Source organism: Chiloscyllium plagiosum, chromosome 37 (genome assembly GCF_004010195.1).
Source record: "Chiloscyllium plagiosum isolate BGI_BamShark_2017 chromosome 37, ASM401019v2, whole genome shotgun sequence".
Classification (NCBI taxonomy): domain Eukaryota; kingdom Metazoa; phylum Chordata; class Chondrichthyes; order Orectolobiformes; family Hemiscylliidae; genus Chiloscyllium; species Chiloscyllium plagiosum.
The window spans coordinates 16,833,260-16,855,861 of record NC_057746.1 but is presented as its reverse complement, the minus strand read 5'-3'; the positions used below and the strand labels follow the sequence as shown (position 1 = coordinate 16,855,861).

General features: G+C 41.7%; 1 protein-coding gene across 1 annotated transcript in view; it reads right to left on the bottom strand.

Moving 5' to 3' along the window:
* LOC122541239 overlaps positions 1-20,963 on the bottom strand; it is a 41,196-nt gene extending 20,233 nt beyond the window's left edge. Inside the window, 6 exon segments of the mRNA XM_043677857.1 lie at positions 12,570-12,674; positions 16,250-16,513; positions 16,644-16,842; positions 16,844-16,917; positions 17,128-17,388; positions 20,810-20,963. Of these exon segments, the coding sequence (XP_043533792.1) occupies positions 12,570-12,674; positions 16,250-16,513; positions 16,644-16,842; positions 16,844-16,917; positions 17,128-17,388; positions 20,810-20,858 (952 nt within the window). The 5' untranslated portion in view covers positions 20,859-20,963.
* Between the last annotated feature and the right edge of the window lie 1,639 nt (positions 20,964-22,602).

Sequence of the window (22,602 nt, the reverse complement as noted above, 5' to 3'; positions counted from 1 at the left end):
ATTCACCACATCCACTGCTCAACCTTCATCGACCTTTCTCTTCATCTCATCAAAGAATTCAATAAGATTTGTGAGGCATGACCTGCCCCTTACTAAGCTATGCTGACTGCCTTTAATAACACCATGCATTTCCAAATAGTCATAAATCCTATCCCTCAGAATTCTTTCCAGAACCTTGCTGACCACAGACGTAAGACTGACGGGTCTGTAATTGCCAGGGACTTTCCCATTCCCCTGCTTGAAAAGAGGAACAACATTCACCTCCCTCTAATCCTCTGGTATGACTCCCATGGAGAGTGAGGAAGTAAAGTGGCATAGCAACCTCCTTTCTTGCTTCCTGGAGCAACCTCGGTCTGGCCTATCAATCTTAACGTTGACCAAAATTTCCAGCACATCAACTTCATCAATCTTGATCTGTTCAAACGTGTTTCCCAGCTCCTCAAAGTTCTCATTCACAACAAGGTCCCTTTCCTTAGTGAAACCAAAGCAAAAAACTCACTCAGGGCTTCCCCTATCTGCTCAGACCCCACGCATAAGTTCCCTACGCTATCCCTGACCAGCCCTTCCTTCTCCCTGATCACTCTCTTATTCCTCACGTATGAGTAAAATGCCTTTGGGCTGTTCCTAATCCTTCCTGCCAAGCCTTTTTCGTGCACCCTCTTAGCTTTCCTCAATCCATTTCTGAGCTTTCTTATAAGACTGTAATCCTCTAAAGCTGTGCTTGATCCTTTCTTCCTCCACTTTATGTAAGCTGCCTTCTTCCTTTTGACGAGAAGCTCTTCTGTTCTCGTCATCCAAGGGTCCTTAACCTTACCCTTTCTTGCCTGTCTCAGAAAATAAATTTGTGCATCACTCACAACAACCACTCCTTAAACAGTCTGCACATGTCTGTTGTACCTTTTCTGTGGAACAATTGCACCCAATCTGTACTTTCCAACTCCTGTCTGGTAGCGTCATAATTTCCTTTTCCCCAGTTAAATATATTCCCCTGGTAACTGCTCCTTTCCCTCTCCAAGGCTGTGGTAAATGTGAGGCAGTTGTGGTCACTGTCACCAAAGTGTTCTCCCACCATGAGATCTGACACCTGTCCTGGCTCATTGCCGAGCACCAAATCCAAAATGGCCTCTCCCCTTGTCGGCCTGTCTACATATTGAGTATGGAAACCCTCCTGAACACACCTGACAAAAACGTCTCCATCCAAACCATCTGCACGAAGGAGGTTCCAGTCGATATTGGGAAAGTTGAAGTCACCCATAGCAACAACCCTGCCACCTCTGCATTTTTCTAAACTCTGCTTGCCTATGAATTCTCTCTACTGCTATTAGGGGGGTCTGTAGAAAATATCCAATGAGTTGGCTGCACCCTTGCTATTCCTAACTTCCACCTATACTGACTCAGTAGACAAACCTTCCTCAATAACCTGCATTTCCGTAGCTATGATGCACTCTCTGATTAGCAATGCTGCACCCCTCCTGTTCTTTTTAAACGTTCTAAACCCTGGAACATCTAGCAATCATTTCTACCCCTGTGAAATCCACATCTCCATTATCGCCACAACATCATAGTCCCAAGTACTGATCCATTCTCTAAGTTCACCACTCTTATTTCTGACACTCCTTGTGTTAAAGCAGACACACTTTAACTGATCCCTTTGTTTCATCATGTGAAAAACCTTCCTGACAGATTCACTACATCCTGTCACTGTCCTATCAACAACTATCCCCCTCTCAGATATGTAGCTCTGGTTCCCACACCCTTCCCAAACTAGTTTAAACCATCCCAAACCACTCGAACAAATCTCCCACCCTGGATATTTGTGCCCCTCCTGTTCAGGTGCAACCTGTCCTTCTTGAACAGGTCCCACCTTCCCCAGAAGGCAAAGATCTAAATACCTGAACCCCTCCCGCCTGCACCAGACTCGCAGCCACATGTTAAGCTGAATTCGCTGACTGTTCCTCACCTCACTGTCTCGTGGCACCAGTAGCAAACCTGAGATCACTACTTTATTCGTCCTGCTGTTCAGCTTCCAACCTAGCTCTCTGTAGTCGCTTTTCAGATCTTCAAACCCTTTCCTGGCTATATCATTGTTGCCAATACACTGTACCACTATTTCTGGCTGCTCCCCCTCCCCCTTCAGAATCCTGTAAACCCCATCGGCAGCATCCCAGATCCTGGCACCGGAGAAGCAACATACCTTCCAGGGATCCTGTTCCTAACTGGGATTGCCGTTTCACAGTATAGCAATGCATTGTACTGCTTACCGATGATTTCCCCGTGCTCCTGTGGTGAAAATGGAGGATTCACATTTTCTATTGTCAAATGGAGAATTTGCAGCTTCTTTGTCTATGGTTGAGTTATGCTGTCTATTACAGCTTAATAAATGTTTTGCATTCTCTTTACCATCTTTACTGATTAAAACTGTTGCCTGTGATTTTAAGACTGAGGGGCAGGTTTCCCTTGAGGAATTATGGCAATGCATCTTGTATATGATACAGTTTCCACTGGGTACCAGTGGTGAAAGGAGTGAACGTTGAAGATTGTGAATTGGGTGCTAGTTAAGTTGTCTGCTTACTCCTGGATGGTGTCAACATTCTTGAGTGATGAATATTATAGAAACTGCGTTCATCCAAGCAAGTATTCCATCTCACTTGAACCTTGGAAACTGTGAACAAGCCTCAGGGAGGCAAAAGGTGAGTTTTGTTTCCATAGAATTCCTAGCCTCTCACCTATTCTTGTAGCCATGGAATTTATATGGCTCGCTCAGATCAGCTTCTGGTCAGTGGTTACTCCCAGGATATTCAAAATGGTGATATCCACACTTTATGAGTTATAAACAGACAAATATTACAAAGTTCGTATACATGAATTTATATTCTATGCAACAAGTCCTCTTCGATTATAAATTTAAAGACAAGATTACTTCTTTATTTAAATAAAAAAGAACCATAGATGCTAGAAATAAGAAGCAGAAACAGAAATTGCTAGAAAAGCTCAACAGATCTGGAAGCATCTGTGGAGTGAGATCAGAATTAATGTTCCGGGTCCAGGAAAGGTCACTTGTCCTGAAATGTTAACTTTGATTTCTCTCCACAGATAATGATTATGATTTTATTAACTAGTTAGATTTTATTTTGGTAATTATAAGACCACTCCTGTTCAATTTTCCATCTTAAGTGAAAAGAGCTCCTTTTATAAAAGTTGTAATTGTTCAATGCAATAATTGAGAACCGGGAAATCACTGATCTACGGTCATGCTGGTCAAATAGTTCCCTCATTTAGAGGCTGGCATTTTATGAGGTGACATGATATGATCATGAAAAATTTTCTATCTTCTTGTGCTTTTCGGAATGGTTTGTACCTTTAAAAATGCACAGTGAGTGTTTTTATTTGGAGCTCTTTCTCAGATTACTGAAGTGGTTTTGCTTCAACTCAGCTTTGTGAGTTCTTTCAAACTTTATTTTTTGACAAACAAAATACTTTCAGGTTGCAGGTAAATGACTCTAATCATTTCATATTTCTGCATTACAGGGAAATGACTCCAATCAACTTGTACTTATGCGATATGGAGATGTGTCTTTGTCCTGTTACATTCCACAATCCTGTGATTCCTGGTGTCATTCCATTGATGTAAGTTTGGTAATAAATATTCATTCGTATTGATCCACCTTGTGGTTCATTGCTAGTGCATATTATTTCTCTCTTCAAATGTCACAACATCAGTCCATTTTACATTATTTCAGTCTGTCTCACCATTATCATCTTCATTGCCTTCATATGAATCCCCCTGTAGAATGTGATATGGCATTTTATAAATATTTTTTCTGTTATTTTAGAATTTTTTGTCATGCTGTTTTTCAAACAGCTGTGCATGTCTGGAATCAATTCTTTAGTGCTTTCTGCACATTTGACATCAACACACACACAACACTCAAATATCACACACACTCACTTTAAAATAGTGAGTCTGAGTGGGTTACTCTTCAGAGGGTCGGTGTGGACTTGTTGGGCCGGAGGGCCTGTTTCCACACTGTAGGGAATCTAATCTCATCAAAAGTTAAACGTGGATTAATGTTTGAAGATTTTCATTTATCCTCCATTGTGAGATGCTGATGTCTCAAATATCGGCTAGACAATCACATTGAGTTTGCTTCAATATTCATAACTGAAAATGTGTTGCTGGAAAAGCGCAGCAGGTCAGGCAGCATCCAGGGAACAGGAGAATCGACGTTTCGGGCATAAGCCCTTCTTCAGGGCATAAGCCCTTCTTATGCCTGCCTGACCTGCTGCGCTTTTCCAGCAACACATTTTCAGCTCTGATCTCCAGCATCTGCAGACCTCACTTTCTCCTTCAATATTCATAAGCAAGGGCATAAATACCTACAAAATAAACCTAATCAATCTGCTAGTCTCACCTGTAGTTGTCTTTCACCAGAACAGACATCAATGCCAACTTGATATTTTGCATCGAACTACATCAGAATGGAATAATTCTAATTTCCATCTGACTGTGCTTTTCTCTAAAACCCTATCTTTTTCTGTTAATCACTTCCTCATATTCAGAGCCATTTCTTGATTTCAAATTGCTGAAGACTGACATCTGTAATGCTGGGATTTGCAGATAGAAGGCAGGATGGTTCATCCACTCAGTACCGCTGGCTGAAGATGATTGATTGCAAGTGCTGGTTTGCTTTAATATACTGAGCTCCTGCATCATTGAGGTTAGGAACATTTGTGGAGCCTCCTCTTCCTATTAGTTGTTCAGGTGGCCACCAGCATTCACAACTGGACGTCACAGGATTGTATACATAGGTTTCTGATCATGTCCCACTCTAAAATGGCAGGATTTCTGTTATCCCAACTGCTCCAAGTGAACAGATTGACTCGCCTCTCCATGGATAGTTTCAGATTGTTTCCGGGAGTTTCAAGTATATATTTTGACAGCAGCTGAATCCCAAGACACTACACGTGTCTCCTACCTTCCGTCCTCTTCTAACCAAAACAAAGGACTCTTGTGTGTTGCTAAGATAAGGTGTTTCAAGTGATATTTATTGTGTATCATGTGATTGAATAAAAGTATATTATCAGTTGGCTAATTGAATAAGGTGATAGAGAAGTATAGAAATTATTTAACTCATAAATTTCTATAAACTAATTAAATAAGTAGAGGTGACTGAACAGGTGATGTGCTTTAGCTGTATGATATGGGAGCTGGCTGATCCAATTGTAAATGACAGTGACCACATCTGCAGTAAGTGTTGGTTGCTGAAAGAACTCCGGATCAGAATTGATGATCTGGAATCTGATCTTCAAACTGCAGCACATTCGGAAAGGGGAAGAGCTACTTGGACGCTTTGTTTCAGGAGGCAGTCACACCAAGTAGATGAAGTAATTCAAATTCAGTTAGTGATCAGGAACAACAGGCTGTGACTGTAAGTGAGGCAGGTAGGGGGATCCTGACTTCAGGAGTGGACAAACCTCAGCCCTTAACCTTGTCCAACAGATATGAGATATTTGCTCCCTGTATGGATGAGGAAAAGGGCTGTGGATAGGATGCGCCAGCTAACCACGACACCATGGTGCAGAAGGCCATTTAAGAGGGGGGAGCAAAAAGCCAATAGTTGTGTTGGGGGATAGTATCCTTTGCGAGCCAGATCGTATGGCTCGCATGGTGTGTTGCTTGCCCGGTGCCAGGATACAGGACATCTCCGACCGGCTCGAAAGGATATTAGAGCAGGAGGGAGAGGATTCAGTTGTTGTGGTCTACATTGGCACAAACAATGTAGGCAAGGCTCAGAAGGAGGACCAGTTTGAGAGGTATCAAGCATTAGGAAGGAAATTGAAGAACAGGTCCTTGAGAGTCACAATCTCTAGATTACTGCCCGAGCCGTGTGCTAATTGGCAGGGGGATAAGAAAGTTAGGGAAGTGAACACGTGACTAAGAGACTGGTGTGGGAAAGAGGGATTCCATTTTATGGGACATTGGCATCAGTTTTGGAACCGGGGAGACTTGTATCGATGGGACAGTCTCCACCTGAACCGATCTGGAACCAGTGTTCTGGTGAAAACGATAAATTTGGTGGTCACTAGGACTTCAAACTTGTGAGTTGGGGAAAAAGGGAAAAGGAAAGCAACAGGGAGTATGGAGTCAAGTAGAAAGATAAGCAGCAGGTTAGCATGTGTGCAGGTTTTAATTTCGAGGCAGACTAGGAATGATGCAAAAAGGAAGGATAACTTAGGATATATTACTAGAGGTGATGGAAATCATAAAGATAAGACAATTAGCATTAAGGTGCTTTACCTGAATGCTCATAGTATTCGTAACAAAGTAGATGAATTAACAGCACAAATCATCATGAATGATTATGAGGTGGTAGGCATCACAGAGACGTGGTGCAGCAGGTTCAGCACTGGCAGTTAAACATCCAAGGATTTACAACTTATCGAAAAGACAGGGAGGTGGGCATAGGGGGAGGGGTTGCCTTGTTAGTTAACAATGAAATTAAATTTATGGCACTGAATGACATAGGGTCAGATGATGTGGAGTCTGTGTAGGTGGAGTGGAGAACCACAAAGGCAATAAAAAATGGGAGTTATGCACAGTCCTCCCAGCAGTGGTCAGGACCAGGAGCGCAAGATGGACCAGGAAATAGATAGGGCATGTCAGAAAGGCAAGGTCACGGTGATCATGGTATGCAAATTGACTGGGTGAATAATGTTGCCGGTCGATCCAAAAGAAGGGAATTCGTGGAAAGCTTACAGGACGGCTTTTTGGAACAGTTTGTGATGGAGCCCATAAGGGAGCAGGCTATTCTGGACTTAGTGCTATGTAATGAGTTAGACTTTATAAAAGATCTTAAAGTAAGGGAACATTGAGGAAGCAGTGATCATAATATGGTAGTGTTCACTCTGCAGTTTGAAAGAGAGCAGGCAAACTCGGATGTAATGGTGTTACAGTTAAATAAAGGTAATTACCAGGGCATGAGAGAGGAACTGATGAAAATCAACTGGAAGCAGAGCCTAGTGGGGAAGACAGTAGAGCAACAATGGCAGGAGTTTCTGGGTGTAATTGAGGACACAGTACAGAGTTCCATCCCAAAGAAAAGAAAAATTATCTGGGGTGGGGGAATCAGACAGCCATGGAAGTCAGGAAATGTATCATTGAAAAAGAGAGAGCCTATAAAGTTACTAAGAGCACTGAGAAATCAGAAGATTAGGAAGACTACAAAAACAAACAGAGGATAACAAAGTGAGAAATAAGGAAGAAGAGGATCAAATGTGAAGGTAAGGTAGCCAGTAATATTAGAAATGATAGTAAAAGTTTCTTTCAATACATAAGAAACAAACAAGAGGGCAAAAGTAGAAATTGGGCTGCTCCAAATTGACACAGGAAGGCTTGTGATTGGAGATAGAACTTAATAAATACTTTGTATCAGTCTTCACAGTGGAAGACATGAGTAATATCCCAACAATTAAGGAGAGTCAAGCAGCAGAGTTGAGTATGGTAGCCATTACAAAAGAGAAAGTGCTAGAAAATCTAAAAGTTCTAAAAATTGATAAAGCTCCTGGCCCCGATGAGCTACATCCTAGAGTTCTGAGGGAGTGGCTGAAGAAATAGTGGAGGCATTGGTTGTAATCTTTCAAAAATCACTGGAGTCAGAAAAAGTCCCAAATGATTGGAAAATTTGGGGGCATTCTGGCGAAGTTTGCTGATGATATGAAGTTAGGCGGAAGGGAGGTAGTTCTGAGGAGGTGGGGAGGCTGCAGAAAGATTTAGACAGTTTAAGAGAGTGGTCCAAGAAATGGCTGATTAAATTCAATGTGAGCAACTTAGAGGTCTTGCACTTTGGAAAAAAGAATACAGGAACTATTTTCTAAACGGTGAGAAAATTCCTAAAGCCAAAGTACAAAGGGATCTGGGAGTGCTAGTCCAGGATTCTCTAAAGGGGTGGCATGGTGGCTCAGTGGTTAGCACTGCTGCCTCACAGCACCAGGGTCACAGGTTTGATTCCGGCCATGGTCTGTGTGGAGTTTGCAGATTCTCCCCGTGTCTGCGTGAGTTTCCTCCGGGTGCACTGGTTTCTTCTCACAGTCCAAAAACATGCAGGTCAGGTGAATTGGCCATGCCAAATTGCCTTAGTGTTAGGTGCATTAGTCAGAGGGAAATGGGTCTGGGTGGCTTACTCTTCAGAGGGTCAGTGTGGACTGGTTGGGCTGAAGGGCCTGTTTTCATACTGTAGGGAATCTAATCTAAAGGTTGAGTCTGTGGTTAAGAAAGCAAATTTAATGTTGTCATTTATCTCAAGAGGGTTGAAATGTAAAAGCAGCAATGTGCTACTGAGACTATGTAAAGCTCTGGTTAGGCCCCATTTAGAATACTGTGTCCAGTTTTGGGTCCCACACCTCAGGAAGGACATCCTGGCACTGGAGCATGTCCATCAGAGATTCACATGTATGATCCCTGGAATGGTAGGCTTAACATACGATGAATGGCTGAGGATCCTGGGATTGTATTCATGAGAGTTTTGAAGGTTGAGGGGAGATCTAATAGAAACTGACAAGATAATGCATGGTGGATGGTGGGAATTTGTTTCCGTCAGGCAGGGATGCTAGGACTCTTGGGCATAGCCTTAGGATTAGAGGGGGTCAATTTAAAATGGAAATGAGGAGACATTTCTTCAGCCAAAGAATGGTGGGCCTGTGGAATTCATTTCCACGGAGTGCAGTGGAGGCCGAGACGTTAAATGTCTTCAAGGCAGAGATTGATAATCTTTTGTGAGATCAAGAATTTAAGGATATGGGGAGAGTGTGGGTTAGTGGCAGTGAACTGCCCATCTGCCATGATTGAATGGCAGAGTGGACTCAATGAGCCGAATGATCTTACTTCCACTCCTATGTCTTATGGTCTTGAGATAGATTGGAAATACTTAAGGAGGTGGAACTGGAAAGGCTCATGAAGGTCACTTTTCATTAACGCTCTGCATTCCATGTCCTAATCTGGAATGAGGGGCTGAAATGCTACAGGATATCGTCCTCCAGTTAAGGCTTTTTCGTTTGAATAGAGATGCAAATTTTAAACTTATCTTATCAATAATCATCTATATGTTGACTTGACAAAAGGTTTTCCTAACATCTAAGTGCTCAATTTCTACCATATTTCCTCGTCAACTTATCTGTTCACTCTTTGGCAAGCAGTGTTATCCCTTTTGAAATCCATGCTAGCTGCTGATTTATTCATATTAAATCATCTTAATCCTTTCACCCTTAAGACACTCAACATGTTCCCCACAATATGATTAGCCTTGAACTAAGGACTGAAGACAAAGACAGGAAATAAAATAAATTAATTTGTTGTTGAATTGACAGGGAAGACAAAATTACTGGAACAGATCTTTATTTGTAAAGAAACAAACAAATATCCATCTACAATAAAACATTATTCCTCAATTTTCATCTGTTCAAATCCTAGACAATCCCTTCATTGGAATTTTGAATAAAAATTAATTTAACTGGATAAAGTGGAGTCGCAGGTAGATAGGATAGTGAAAAAGACTTTTAGTTTGCTATCCTTTATTTGTCAGATCATTGAGTATAGGAGTTGGGAGGTTGTACTACAGCTGTACAGGGCATTGATTAGGCCACTTTTGGAAAATTGTATACAATTATGGTCTTCCTCTTAGGAAGAATGTTGTGAAGTGGTGGTGGCTGGTACTATTACAACATTTAAAATTAGAGCATCTGGATAGGTACATGAATAGGAAGGGTTTAGAGGGATATGGGCCAATTGCTGGCAAATGGGACTAGATTAGGTTAGGATATCTGGTCAACATGGACGAGTTAGTTCAAAGGGTCTGTTTCCATACTGTACAACTGTGGGTCTCAATTGGCCTGGCTTTAATTACACAGATTAGTCCGAGACTCTCAACTAGTGGAAAAGTTTCTATCCACTTACCATATCCATTTCTCTTAATATATTGCAATTCCCCATCATATCAGTCCTTAAACTTTTACATTTCACAGAAGACAGTTTTAGTTTATTTAATCTCTCCTCATAATTTGACTTTCAAAGTCCAGGTTTCATTTAAGTCTGTCTACACTGCATTCCCTCCAAGGTGATAAATCCACTCACAATCTGGTCTTCTGAACTGCTTGGAGTTCTCTGTCAGAATCAGACCGCACTCACTACACAGCATTTCACATATACCCAGTAAATCAGAAACCCAGGAGAGCAACGCTAAAATCCAATATCAGTGAGAACTCTTGGAATTTCAACTCCCTTGAGGACAAGAGGCCACAGCCAGGATGAGATGTTTCTGGATGTTTCTATAGCTCAAATCTCAATGCTTGAAGGTATCTCAAGATTCAGACCCGTACAGAGGCAGCCATCCCCTGAAGGTATGGAAGTTAATTTGGCAGTTATGTAGCTAATTTAGTATTGTAATGCATGCACAGGATCATATTACAGAGCTCCAATAAAAGATAATGCTGTTGCACTGTGATAAGCTAGTTAAGTCGCTGATGGATGAGCTATTACAGAAGAGGATGGTGATGTAATATGATTGGTTCACTACATTACACTTAACCTATGAGGCAGAAGATGATTAGGTTAGGAAGACAAAGCAAGCCAGTATGATTGGGTATGCTAATACTATCAGATAAGCGAGGGGACCTAAGACTGTATAAACTGTAGAGAAACAAAGGTCTCATGGGCAGGCAGGGAAGACGTTTTCTGGCTCTCGCAGCTTTGATGTTGCAAGATTAAAGTTTAATTTTGTGAAGGATTTTCTGCATCTCCTTGTAATTTTTTTTTTTAAACAGAATATTGAGTGATTCTTCCACCATTAAGGTCAGTCCGAAAGCTTAGTGTTGAACAGTGTGAGCCGATATCCAATGAACTCACACAGAGGCACTGAGCTCACAGTCCACCCTTCAGATTTGTACAGTTAACACCAGTTCCAGTATTCCAGCTTGAATGATCTGTTCCCACTAATGGTCAATAGTATTCAGAAATCAGATTCCAGCAGACCTGGCTGAGGACATTTTTCCATCAGAAGCTGTTAATGGAAAGAGAAGCATTTAAACTGTTCAAGTGGAAAGAGAGAGCGAGGGAGCACAAAGCTAGAGAAAGAGACGGACAGGGAGAGAAAAAGAGACAAAGATGGAAAAACACATGTAAACATTAGAGACAACAGATAACAGAGGAGAAAGGAGAAATTCAATGAGAACATCAGAGACAGGGAGAGACATAAAAGAGGAGAGAAACAAACTATTGCATGTATCCGACCCGGAAAGAAGACTCAGAGTCACAGTACTACAGAGATCCAGAGATGTCTGAATTATCAGCTTACAGTTTGTGGGACTCTAGTCATTCTTCATTCCCTGTAAAACAAGGAATGTTTTCAGTGATTGACAAGAAACTGAGTCAGAGTTGAGGTGGGAACAACAAAAGAAAGGGAGAGATTGACATGAACCCACTTGAGGCCCACACTTCTGACAATGATCCGCAATCCTCACTCCCACACATTTCAAGACCCCCACTCCCATACAGACTTGGCCCATCATTCTCAAGTTGCCCTGAGCTGCTGATGCCCAACGCTGAACTGAGATCCAGCCCCTGTCTGAACTGTCTGACTTTGCACTCAAAACATCAGAACCTGAACCCGGAGACCCTTCATCCTACCCTGAGGAATAGGCACCACCTCAGACCCTCCTGCACAAACTGAGGCCTTCTCCCACAGCCTGAGCCGTTGCTAACTGTGAGAAATGAAGTTCATTCACTTCAATAATTTCAGTCCGAGACAAGAACTGAAGCAATCAGTATGTTTATTATATGCTTGCAAGTGTGGTGCCTAAAATAGACACGCAGAGTTTAGCAAGTACATATCTTATATAGGATTCACTACTCCAAACCCGGTGCCCATTACTACTGTTTATCTCCTGCCTTATCCGGCTTTGTGCATAACAAAGTACAAGTTTTACTTGGCCATTTCACCATATCCTGCTGTGGTCCATTGTTAGGTATATCCTCCTTCACTACCATCTATTTCCCCTACTTGTGACATTTCCTCCCATTCCTCAACCATATTCAACCTTATGACCTTTTAATTGGGGTTTGTTTTTTGTTTTTGCAGAAGTGGGAAACAGATGCTTATAACTACTGTTTGTATCTGGCTTAACCTACATCCTCACACCACCTTATCTATTTGTCTGTAACATCTACCATTGTTAGCAGGCACGTTTCATTCTTGTATGCACATCTTAGCTAATACAAAAACAATTATATATTTCCTTCACATAGTTTTCATTCTTGTTGACTTAGCTCTTGGTTGAAACAATTATACACTGGTGTGAGTTCATTTACCTTGCATAATAATTATGATAGCAGAAATAACACTACTTTACCTATATCCCACACTAACCCTGAGACCGAATCCCAAAGATGAAGATTACTCCCTCACCCGCAGAACCTCCATACATCCTGGGCCCTGAACCCCACCATGGGAACCGCTCCTCAGATTCTCCAACTCCCTGAACCGCTAGTGAGGAGCTGCCATTTTCTCACAAACTCCTACCTTTCTTCTTGTGAAAGACGACAGCCACAACAGTGAGAGAGATGATCCCGAGGACTCCGAATACAATCCCGGCAGTAGCAAGAACCTGGAAGTGAGACTTTGGGACTGTCAGAGAGATCGAGAGAATGAGATAGAGCGTGAGCCAGATAGCGGGAGAGTAAGAGAGAGAGAGAGAGCACAGTTGAAAGCAGATTGTATTTGTGTTTATTCTCCATTTAAAACTCCTCCCAGCCTTTCTTATCTAAAAATCTCTCATTGTCGCCAACTATTTCCTGTGACTGTCCTCTAAAAACACATCTACCATGGCCTGTGGCCTGTGAGTTACATATTCATCGCTCTTCATCCAAATAAGTTTCTTTGAAATTTACTATTCGATTCTCCAGTGACTGTTTCATACTGATGGCTTCTAGTTATGATCTTCCATACTAGACAAATCATCCTGTTTCTTTTCACTCTTTCAAAATATTGCATATTTACCTGGGTCTCTAGAAGTTTACCCCTCAGGCTCCATTGCTGAAGAGAGAAGAGACTCAACCTGATGATGCTTTCCTGATACATACTCATTTTTGATATTGTCATTGTAAATCCCCTTTGCATCCTTTCCAGTGCCACAATAAGCACTGTATCACATCATGACCTTAACTGAGGTCTCATCACATTTCAAGAGATTTAGCGTCACATACCAAATCTTTAATTCTCTCCCTAATAGACAAGTTAACCGCTTGTTTTGATCTGTGGCCTTGCTAAACTGTGCAAAAGCATTTAGTAATTAGTGTGTTTGCACTTCAAGATCCCTTTGTTCCTCCAGTTTATTTGCAAGGAACTAGTTCATTTTAATATTTATTAATATTTTCTGGTAACCTTGTTGCAGTTATTCTGAGCTTTGTCCAGCTCCCATTTTGGTGTCATCTGCATATTTAGGAATTGTGTTTTGCTCACCAGAATCAACGTTTCGGGCATAAGCCCTTCTTCAGGAATGATGTCTGTGCCAGATTCCTGAAGAAGGTCTCATGCCCGAAACGTCGATTCTCCCGCTCCTTGGATGCTGCCTGACCTGCTGCGCTTTTCCAGCAACACATTTTTCAGCTCTGATCTCCAGCATCTGCAGTCCTCACTTTCTCCTCACTGACTGATTAGATTATTTCACTATGCACACTTGACCAGACTGTCTAGTGTATGTGCCTCCTCTGAGATTTTTCAATCTCCTGTCTCCTCTACCCAAGGGCTGTCTTAGAATATCTGAAACTTCCTGTCTTGACTTCTTGACACTGCCTGGTGTTGCTGTTTACAATAAAAAAGGAAGTTTAATTCTAAACTCCATTTCCAAAGAAAAAATATTCAAGCTGATTGGGAAAAGTCAGTAGAATGACAGTGAGTTATTAGTGTTCTTTCAGAGAGCCAGTGAAGACACAGTGGGCTAAAGAACCTCCTCTGCACCATAACCATCATGGCATTTCATGATTCGAAAGTCCACATCATTCTTGTAATTTGTGACCAGCAGTGTGTCTATCACGAGTCCTTCTAGACATTAATTCCTGCATTTTGACATCCAGCTATCCTTTATTCCCTATTCTGCTTCTTAACTTGAAGCAACCTAACAAATCAATTTTACTATATTTCCCCTCTCTCCACATTCTCTAAACTTCATAATTCCTTCATGACCTGGATAAATTAAATTAAGATATATTAATAATGGCTGATGGAAAAATCTCAAAGGAGGCACAGACATCAAACTGTCTGGTTAAGTGTGCTGCAGTGGAGTAGTCTAATCAGTCAGTGATTTTGGCAAACAGAGCACAATTCCTGAATATATTACATTCTATTAAAGATAAATTATATCAAAATTAGGGTGATCAGATTTAGGATTGAATTGAAGAAGAACTTCTTTACCTAAAGGGTTGTGAATCTATGGAATTCCCTGGTAGTTCAGCTTCCTCAGTAAAACTTTTAAAGCTAAAATAGATAATATTTTGAACAGTAAAGGATTGAAGGGTTATGTTGAGAGGGTGGGTAAGTGGAGCTGAGGCCACAGAAAAATCAGCAATGATCATATCGAATGGCGCAGCAGAGCCAGATGGCCTACTCCTGCTCTTAGTTCTTATGTTCTATATCTACAATACTGCCACAGTGAGCTCTGGTACTTCATTATGTACTCAATGAAGTTGAGAGTGTGGTGCTGGAAAGAGCACAGCAGGTCTGGCAGCATCCGAGGATCAGAAGAATCCAAGTTGCGGGCATAAGCCCTTCATTAGGAATGAGGCTTGTGGTCCAGGGCTGGGACGGGGGCAGGGGAGGGGAGGCGTGGCTAAGAGATAAATGCGAAAGGGTGGTGAGGTTGGGGGGATGGTAGTGGAGAATCACCCCCTCCTTCAATGAAGTTGGTCAACCAAGATAATCCCTCTCAAAATCTATCCTGAATATTCCTTATTGCACATTGAAATCAGAAAAAGAAAAACATTTTGAAACAATATTAAATAGACTGGGCTATCATTCCATGATACATTGGACGTAGCCATACAGTAATATGTCAGGATACATGGGGTCCTGTTGGACATGAATATCCCAGGATTCACTGCACTGTCTCTAACAAAATATCTTAGGATATTTTTCTTTTTTTTATAATTCATTCATGTGGTGTGGGCATTACTGGCTGGGTCAGCATTTATTGCTCATGCCCAGTTGCCACTGAGAAGGTGGTGGTGATCTACCTTCTGGAACTACTGCAGGTCGACCTATAACTTTCTCGCAAAGGGAGTTTTTTTGACCCAGCGACACTGAATGAATGACGATATATTTGCAAGGCAGGATGGTGAACAGCTTGGAAGAGAATTTACAGGGAATCCCTTCTCTCTTCTAGGTGGAAGTGGTTACAGGTTTGGAAGGGTCTGTCCAAGGAGCTTTGATGATTGTGGCGAAGAGAGGATACAACAGGTTCTGTCACATCATAATCATCTTGGCCCATCACGTCTACACTGATCCTCTGAAGTGCATCCTATCCTATCCTAACCCCATAGTGCCGCAACCCCATATTAACCATGGATAATCCAACTAGCTTGCATATTTGTGGACACGAGATGGCAATTTAGCATGGTCAATCCATCTAATTTGCACATCATTGGACTGTGTGAGGAAAGTGGAGCACCATGCAGAAACCCATGCAGACATGGGTTTCTGAGCTCCACAAACAGTCACCCGAGGGTGGAATCAAACACGGGTTCTTGGCACCGTGAGTCAGTGGTGCTAACCACTTTGTGACTGTGTCACTCAAAAGTGACTTACAATGTACCGTATACTTTAATACGGTAATATTCCTGGATATGCCAGGTATTTGAATGGGCATTTTGTTTCAGGATACATTGGGTGCCATGACACTGTGTATCACCAGATACAGTGAGTGACACTTAACTGCAGCACATCAGATCTTGTCATTCTGTTATATCTCAGCATATACCCAATGCTTTTGAACTCTAATATACCATGATACACTGATATATGTTATATCGTACTTCCCAGGAGCAACTGCCTTGATTACTGTTTCCTATAAATGATGTGAGCCCCTTTCTATATATTGTTCCTGTTTCTAACCTGGGCTGTTCTGGTGAAAACGCTCAGCACTCACCCTCTCTTCTAAGATCCTGGTCTGAGTCTGATTTCTCTCTGACAGTGAGAAATAGTCTTACCATAAATCACCACCAGCGTTTCTTCCAGCCCGCTGTGCTCTACCTGACAAGAATACTCGACGTGATCTTCTGGATCAAACTCCACCCATTTCCGGATCTGGTAGGTCCTGTTGTGATTAGGTAAGATCCCAGTGGACAGGGTCTCATCGATCAACACTCCATCCCTCCGCAGAATCACCTCGATGGCTTGTGGGTAAAACCCAGTGACGAGACAGGACAGCCGGTTGGAATCACCCAGACGGATAAAGGACACGATGGGAGCAACTGCGAGAAAAGGGAAGAGGAATCAGTGCAGGAACCACAATGTACAAAGTCCCAGGCACCACTCCTTCCACCAATTCTCACTCCCTTCTCACACACCAACCCCCACTGCATAGGCTTCCTCCACACTCACCCGTTGTCAGTTCTCTCTGTCCATACTCTAGGTATTTCCTCAGCCATTCAATACACTCCACTTCCAGGTAATGCTTCCACCGCTGCTTGTCCACTACATCCTGATCCCAACTGTTTTTGATGCTTTCTGCCCAGGGTACCGGAGTCACCCACACCATAAGATCCTTATCGAAGCTGATATAATCTCGTCCATCCCATCCCATATTGGTTGAACCCACTCGCAGTCCCATCATCCCTCAGGTCACAGCCAGTCATCATCTGGTGTGTGTGGACTCCTGTCAATCAGAAACACAAGCTGCCAGTCAGAAACGATCATCCTTGTCAATCAGAAGCATAAGGTACCATAAAGTGTCAGTGGGAGGTCACCAACCAGAGCTAATCAGGGCTGGTGACAGATCCTGATCCACTCCTGGTTTCTTCAGATTTCCACTGACATTTCCTGATCACACAGGAAGATGTTGAGCAGGTGGAGAGGGAAAACTCACCGTCTGTTTGGTTGGTCTTTACTTTTAAGTTATGAATATCATTTTTGAAGGACAGCTCCTGCTCCCGAGCAAGGAATAGTTTCCGCTTCCAGGCCTCAGGTCCCTCACTCTCCACCATCCACTGTTCCCAGGGGATCAACTTCTTCTGATCGCTGTTGTACATAACAAACTGGATGCCATCAACATAACCAACAATCAAAAACTCTGGGAAACCGGTTATCGGAGTCAAACCAGTGATAACATACCGGAGAGAGTGAATGTCTGAAAGAGAGACAGAGAGTGAGAGAAAAAAAAACATCAGGACATGAATCCCTAAACACCAATTACAAACCTCCAATTGAACACTTAGGTTGACTTCTTCTAACACTCAACATCTGTGTTTGTAAAGCCCAGGATCCCATCTGCCACTTTAAGCACTCTCTGAACTTGCCCTCACTCCCCAACCTGCAATGATGTTTCCGATCCCAATGTCTACTCCTGCATGGGGTTTAGACATCATTTATTTTTTCCCTCGTGCTTTCTGCCAAAATATATACCTCTGCATGTTTCCAAACTCCATCATCTCCTTACTGGCCTTTTCTACCAACATTTCTGTGTGTGCTCTTTCAGCTCACCTGAAGGTCAGAGGCCAAGCCATTAGATTCATGAATTTGAAAAGTTCCTTCCATGTTGGACAGAAGGCAACAAGATGGAACATAGAAGTATACAGTACAGGAACGGGTCCTTCGGCCCACAATGTTGGACCAAACCCAATGCCAAATTAAACTAATTTCTTCTGCCTGCCATTGGTTGATATTCTTGCATATTTACATGGTTACCTAAAAGTCTCTTAAATGCCCCTATTATATCTGCTTCCACCATCACCCATGTTAGTGCATTCCAGACACCTACCACTCTCTGTGTAAAAAAACTGCCCCTCACAGTTTTTACGATGGACGGTGTCAGGAAACAATTTGAAAAGATTTGTTTACTGTGTGTTTAGAGATCTATTTGTCTTCTATCTTTAGATATTATTTCTTATTTTATTTCTTATTGTGTAGTGAAGTGCTATTGTTTTGTTAAAGAAGAGTCATAGCCTCTGTGCGGGGAGAACGTGCAAACTCCACACAGTCAGTCGCCTGAGGCAGGAATTGAACCCGGGTCTCAGGCGCTGCAAGGCAGCAGTGCTCACCACTGTGCCACCGTGCCGCCCACGCCCAATAAGAAATATTTTATTTCTTATTGTGTAGTGAAGTGCTATTGTTTTGTTAAAGAAGAGTCATAGCCTCTGTGAATTCGTCTCAGTGATAATCAACGCATTAACTGCACAAGAACGGGAGACAATGAGCTATCATGTCAAATTTCATTCTGAGATTTGACATGTCAGTAGTACATTCATTTAGGATCACAACAATGGTTTAATGAGAGAGCTCGAGAGAGAGCGTGCTCGCGCGAGAGAAGAGAATCAATCAAACCCACAACAAATAGATCAGATTGAAGCTCTGTAAACCTGGTTTCATCCAGTTGTGAGTGGCAGTTGACAATTAAACAGGAATCAAGAGGATGAGGCTGCATTAATACCTCCATGGTCATTGATGGAAACGGCTAGCACAAAGACAAATCTTGAGCGTGTGCAATTTCTTTCAGCCAGAATGGTCAAGCAAATGATCTATCACAGCCTGTTGCTATGGTCCCCAACATTACAGATTCGAATCTTCAGCCAATTCCATCCATTCCATGTGATATAAACAAATGGCTGAAAACACTGGATGCTGAAAAGGCTATGGACTCTGACAACATTCCAGCATTTGTACTAAAGACCTGTGCTCCTGAATGAGTTGCATCCATACCAATTTGTCCTCATACAACAACAACACTTGCACCTACCAAGCAATGTGAAAAATTGCTCAGATAAGTTCTGTGCACAAAAATGTCAGTTTGTATTTTGCCAGTACCACTCAGCTCCTCATTTCATTACAGCTTTAGTTCAAATATAGACACAAAATCAGAATTCCAGAGGTGAAGTGAGACTGATGGCTGTTGATGTCAAGGCTACGTTTAACTGAGTGTGGCATCAAGGAGCCTAGGCAATATTAGAGACAATGGGACTCAGGGAAAATCTCTTCACTGGTTGGGGTCATACTTCATTCAAAAAGAAGGTGGCAGTAGTTACTGGAGGTTAGTTGCCTCAGTTCCAGGACATTACTGCAGTGGTTCCTCATTTTCCAGACCTAGCCATCTTCAGCTGCTTCAATAACTGGCCTTTCGTCCATCATAAGGCCAGTTGTGGGGATGTTGTCTGATGATTGTACAATGATCAACCCTATTCACAACTCCCCAGATACTGAGGTCTTGCTGCATTTGTATATAGACTGCATATGTAACATTCAGGTTTGGGCAGATAAGTGGCAAATAATATTTAGACTGCATATTCACCAACAACTATAACCTTGTGAAATATTGTATTATAGGTCATCTTTATTAAGTCACTCACCAACTTGCAATGTTCATTAATACCAGGTTCTTGTTCATTCATTCATAATGCTTTATTCACCCATTATTTACTATAACATGATTTCATTCATTCATAAAACCACAGTTTTATAGTATATTTTAACAAGATCAACCAAATTAAAACAACCCTTTCTAATTAGAACAGCCCTTTCAACCATTCCTGTTTCTTCACACCTTCAATTCTTATCAGCATTTGTTACATGTAGTGTTTAGACTTATTTAACTCAGAATAAATATCAAAGACTACTACTCAGAACAATATCATCCTTGCCATACCTGAAACTATGGAAAGATTATAAAATTAATCAGCCCTGACCAACTGTCTCTCAGACCTGAACAGATTGCAGAACACTAAACATTTTCCCCAATTAGTATGTACTTGTTGAATACTTTTCATCAGAGCCACCATACCTTAACTGAGAAAAAAAAATTGTGCTTCCATGAAATTACATGAATAAACAAAACTCAGTAAGTATAGTAAACAAATCTCACAACCCAGCTGCAGTAATCAGTTTAATATCCTCTATTCTTTTACTAAATACAGGTACAATTTCTAACTTATTTAAAGCATATGGGCCTTGTATTTGTTATTAACATTTACTAACGTAAAAGACAAAAAGACTAACACTTAATTATTCAAGCACACCCGACAGGCACACTTGATCTTATTAGGAGTAAAAGCCAGCATTTAGCACATGTTTTAGCTCATCTTCTGTCTTCCAGGATAGAAACCACTCAAACCTTTGTCTACTATAGATAAAACAATCTATAGCATAAGAAAAATGATGTAATGGTAGAAATGGAAGTTTGAGGAGACATTTTCAAACATATTATCTAGCGCTAGCAAAAGAAAAGGCAAACTAACATTTCGAGTAGAGATGACTTTCACTCCATGGATACTGCCTGACCTCCTGTGATCTCCAGTATTTGTTGTTTTCAACACAGATTCCAGCTCCTTCAAAGTCTCTTTAGATTGCAAGTTCACAATTGTACTCTTTTTACAATCAAAAATGTGTTAAAAGATGAAGTCAGATACCAAGTAAACCATTCCAACAGTAACAGGTTCCAAGGTTAAGGCTCAGTACCTAGCCGATCATTGCCCCCTACTCCCATTACACATTGCCTGAGGACTAATGCCCCAGTGTCCAATCCGCCCGGTACCGCCTCCCTCATTCCCCGCACTACTCACCTGAAGAGACCTCTCCCCACAGAAGCCCCAGCACTATTAGTCCAATCATCGTGACTTCAGTTGACAGTCTGGGAGGAAAAATGAATGAGAAACCATTTTCCAGGGGACCATCTCAGTCTGTTCGTTGTGTCCTGGACTTTTGTGTTCTGTTCCTGTTCACTCAGCCACGTTCAACACTGATTGGAAGCAAAAATATCATTCACCCAATCAGAATAAAACAGACTCCGAAAGTCATCAGGCTCCGGTAGAATTGACTTCACACAGGTTTAAAAAACCCTTCCAAGTTTCGAGAGCTTGCCAATCAGATAAACACTTTCACTTTCACTCTTATTTTCTGTAAATCGAATTGAACTCCAAGTCATTTGATTGAAAAACCCACGGGAAAAGGGGAGACCATTCAGCCGTCCAGAAGCTGCTACATCATTCCTTGAGGCAATGCTGATCTTAACTCCAGTTTCATCTCCTTCAAAAGTCAAAATTAATAAAACAATCTTCGACTCCAAAATTTCAATTGGCCAAGATTCACCGACATTTGGAGGAGACTATTTATCAGTGTATCTTACATTTAATGTGGAAATGAGCTTTGGGACTCTCTGCAAACTACTAACAATCTCACTCTAATATTAACTATCTTCTCTGCTTTTCTTGATTCATTTGTCGTCGGCTGAAAATGTGTTGCTGGAAGAGCGCAGCAGGTCAGGCAGCATCCAAGGAGCAGGAGAATCGACGTTTCGGGCATGAGCCCTTCTCCTGGAATAGCCGAAACGTCGATTCTCCTGCTCCTTGGATGCTGCCTGACCTGCTGCCCTTTTCCAGCAACACATTTTCAGCTCTGATCTCCAGCATCTGCAGTCCTCACTTTCTCCTCATTTGTCGTTGGCTTTGGTTTCTGGTTTCACTCCAGGGTAATATGGAGAAACAATTGAAGCCAACGGATATGCAGCAAGAGCTATGGGCCCTGACAACAGACTGGCAATAATGTTGAAGACTTTTGCTGCAGAAATTGCTGTGCCCCTACAATTACACTGTATTTACCAAGGAATATAGAAAAAAAGAATGGCTCTCACCCAGATTATACTCTCTTCCACCATTTTCCATTTGGCAGAAGTTACAAAAGTTTGAAAGATGTAGTAACAGATTTAACAACAAATTCCACCGTGCTATTATCAGACTTTTGAGTGGACCTCTCATGTATTAGAACTGATTTTCTTTTCTGTATCTTGCCTGTAGCTGTAACGCTATATTGTGCATTTAGACCAGATATCTTTCCATTAAAAACATCAATTTATAGAGATGATCTAGCGTCAATTGCCATCTGTTCTTTTACCCTAGATTTACTTATGTAAGATATGATTTGTCTGGTTTGCAAACAAAGCAATATTTTTCATTGTATCTTGGTACATATGGCAATAATAATAAATAAAATCATAATTAAATACTCAAAATCAAGTATGTCCTATCCTCAAAGTCAGGTCAATTCTTATGCAGCCAGTCACTACCAGATCAGTCTGCTCACAGCTATCAGAAAATGATGGAAAGTGTAATTAGCAGAGCCATTTAGTGACATTTACAAGGCTTAGCTTGGGTTTCATCATGGCCTCTCAGCTCCTGACCACTTTACAGCCATGGTCTAACTATGTACACAAAATCTGAATACTTGCAGTGAAGGTCGAGTGATTGCCCTTGACACCAAGATGGTGCTTGACAACAAGCAGCATCAAGGAGGCCAATAAAGAAACAAGTTGAGGTGGAGTGAGCAAAAAGATTGCGGTTGTTGGAAGTCAATCATCTGA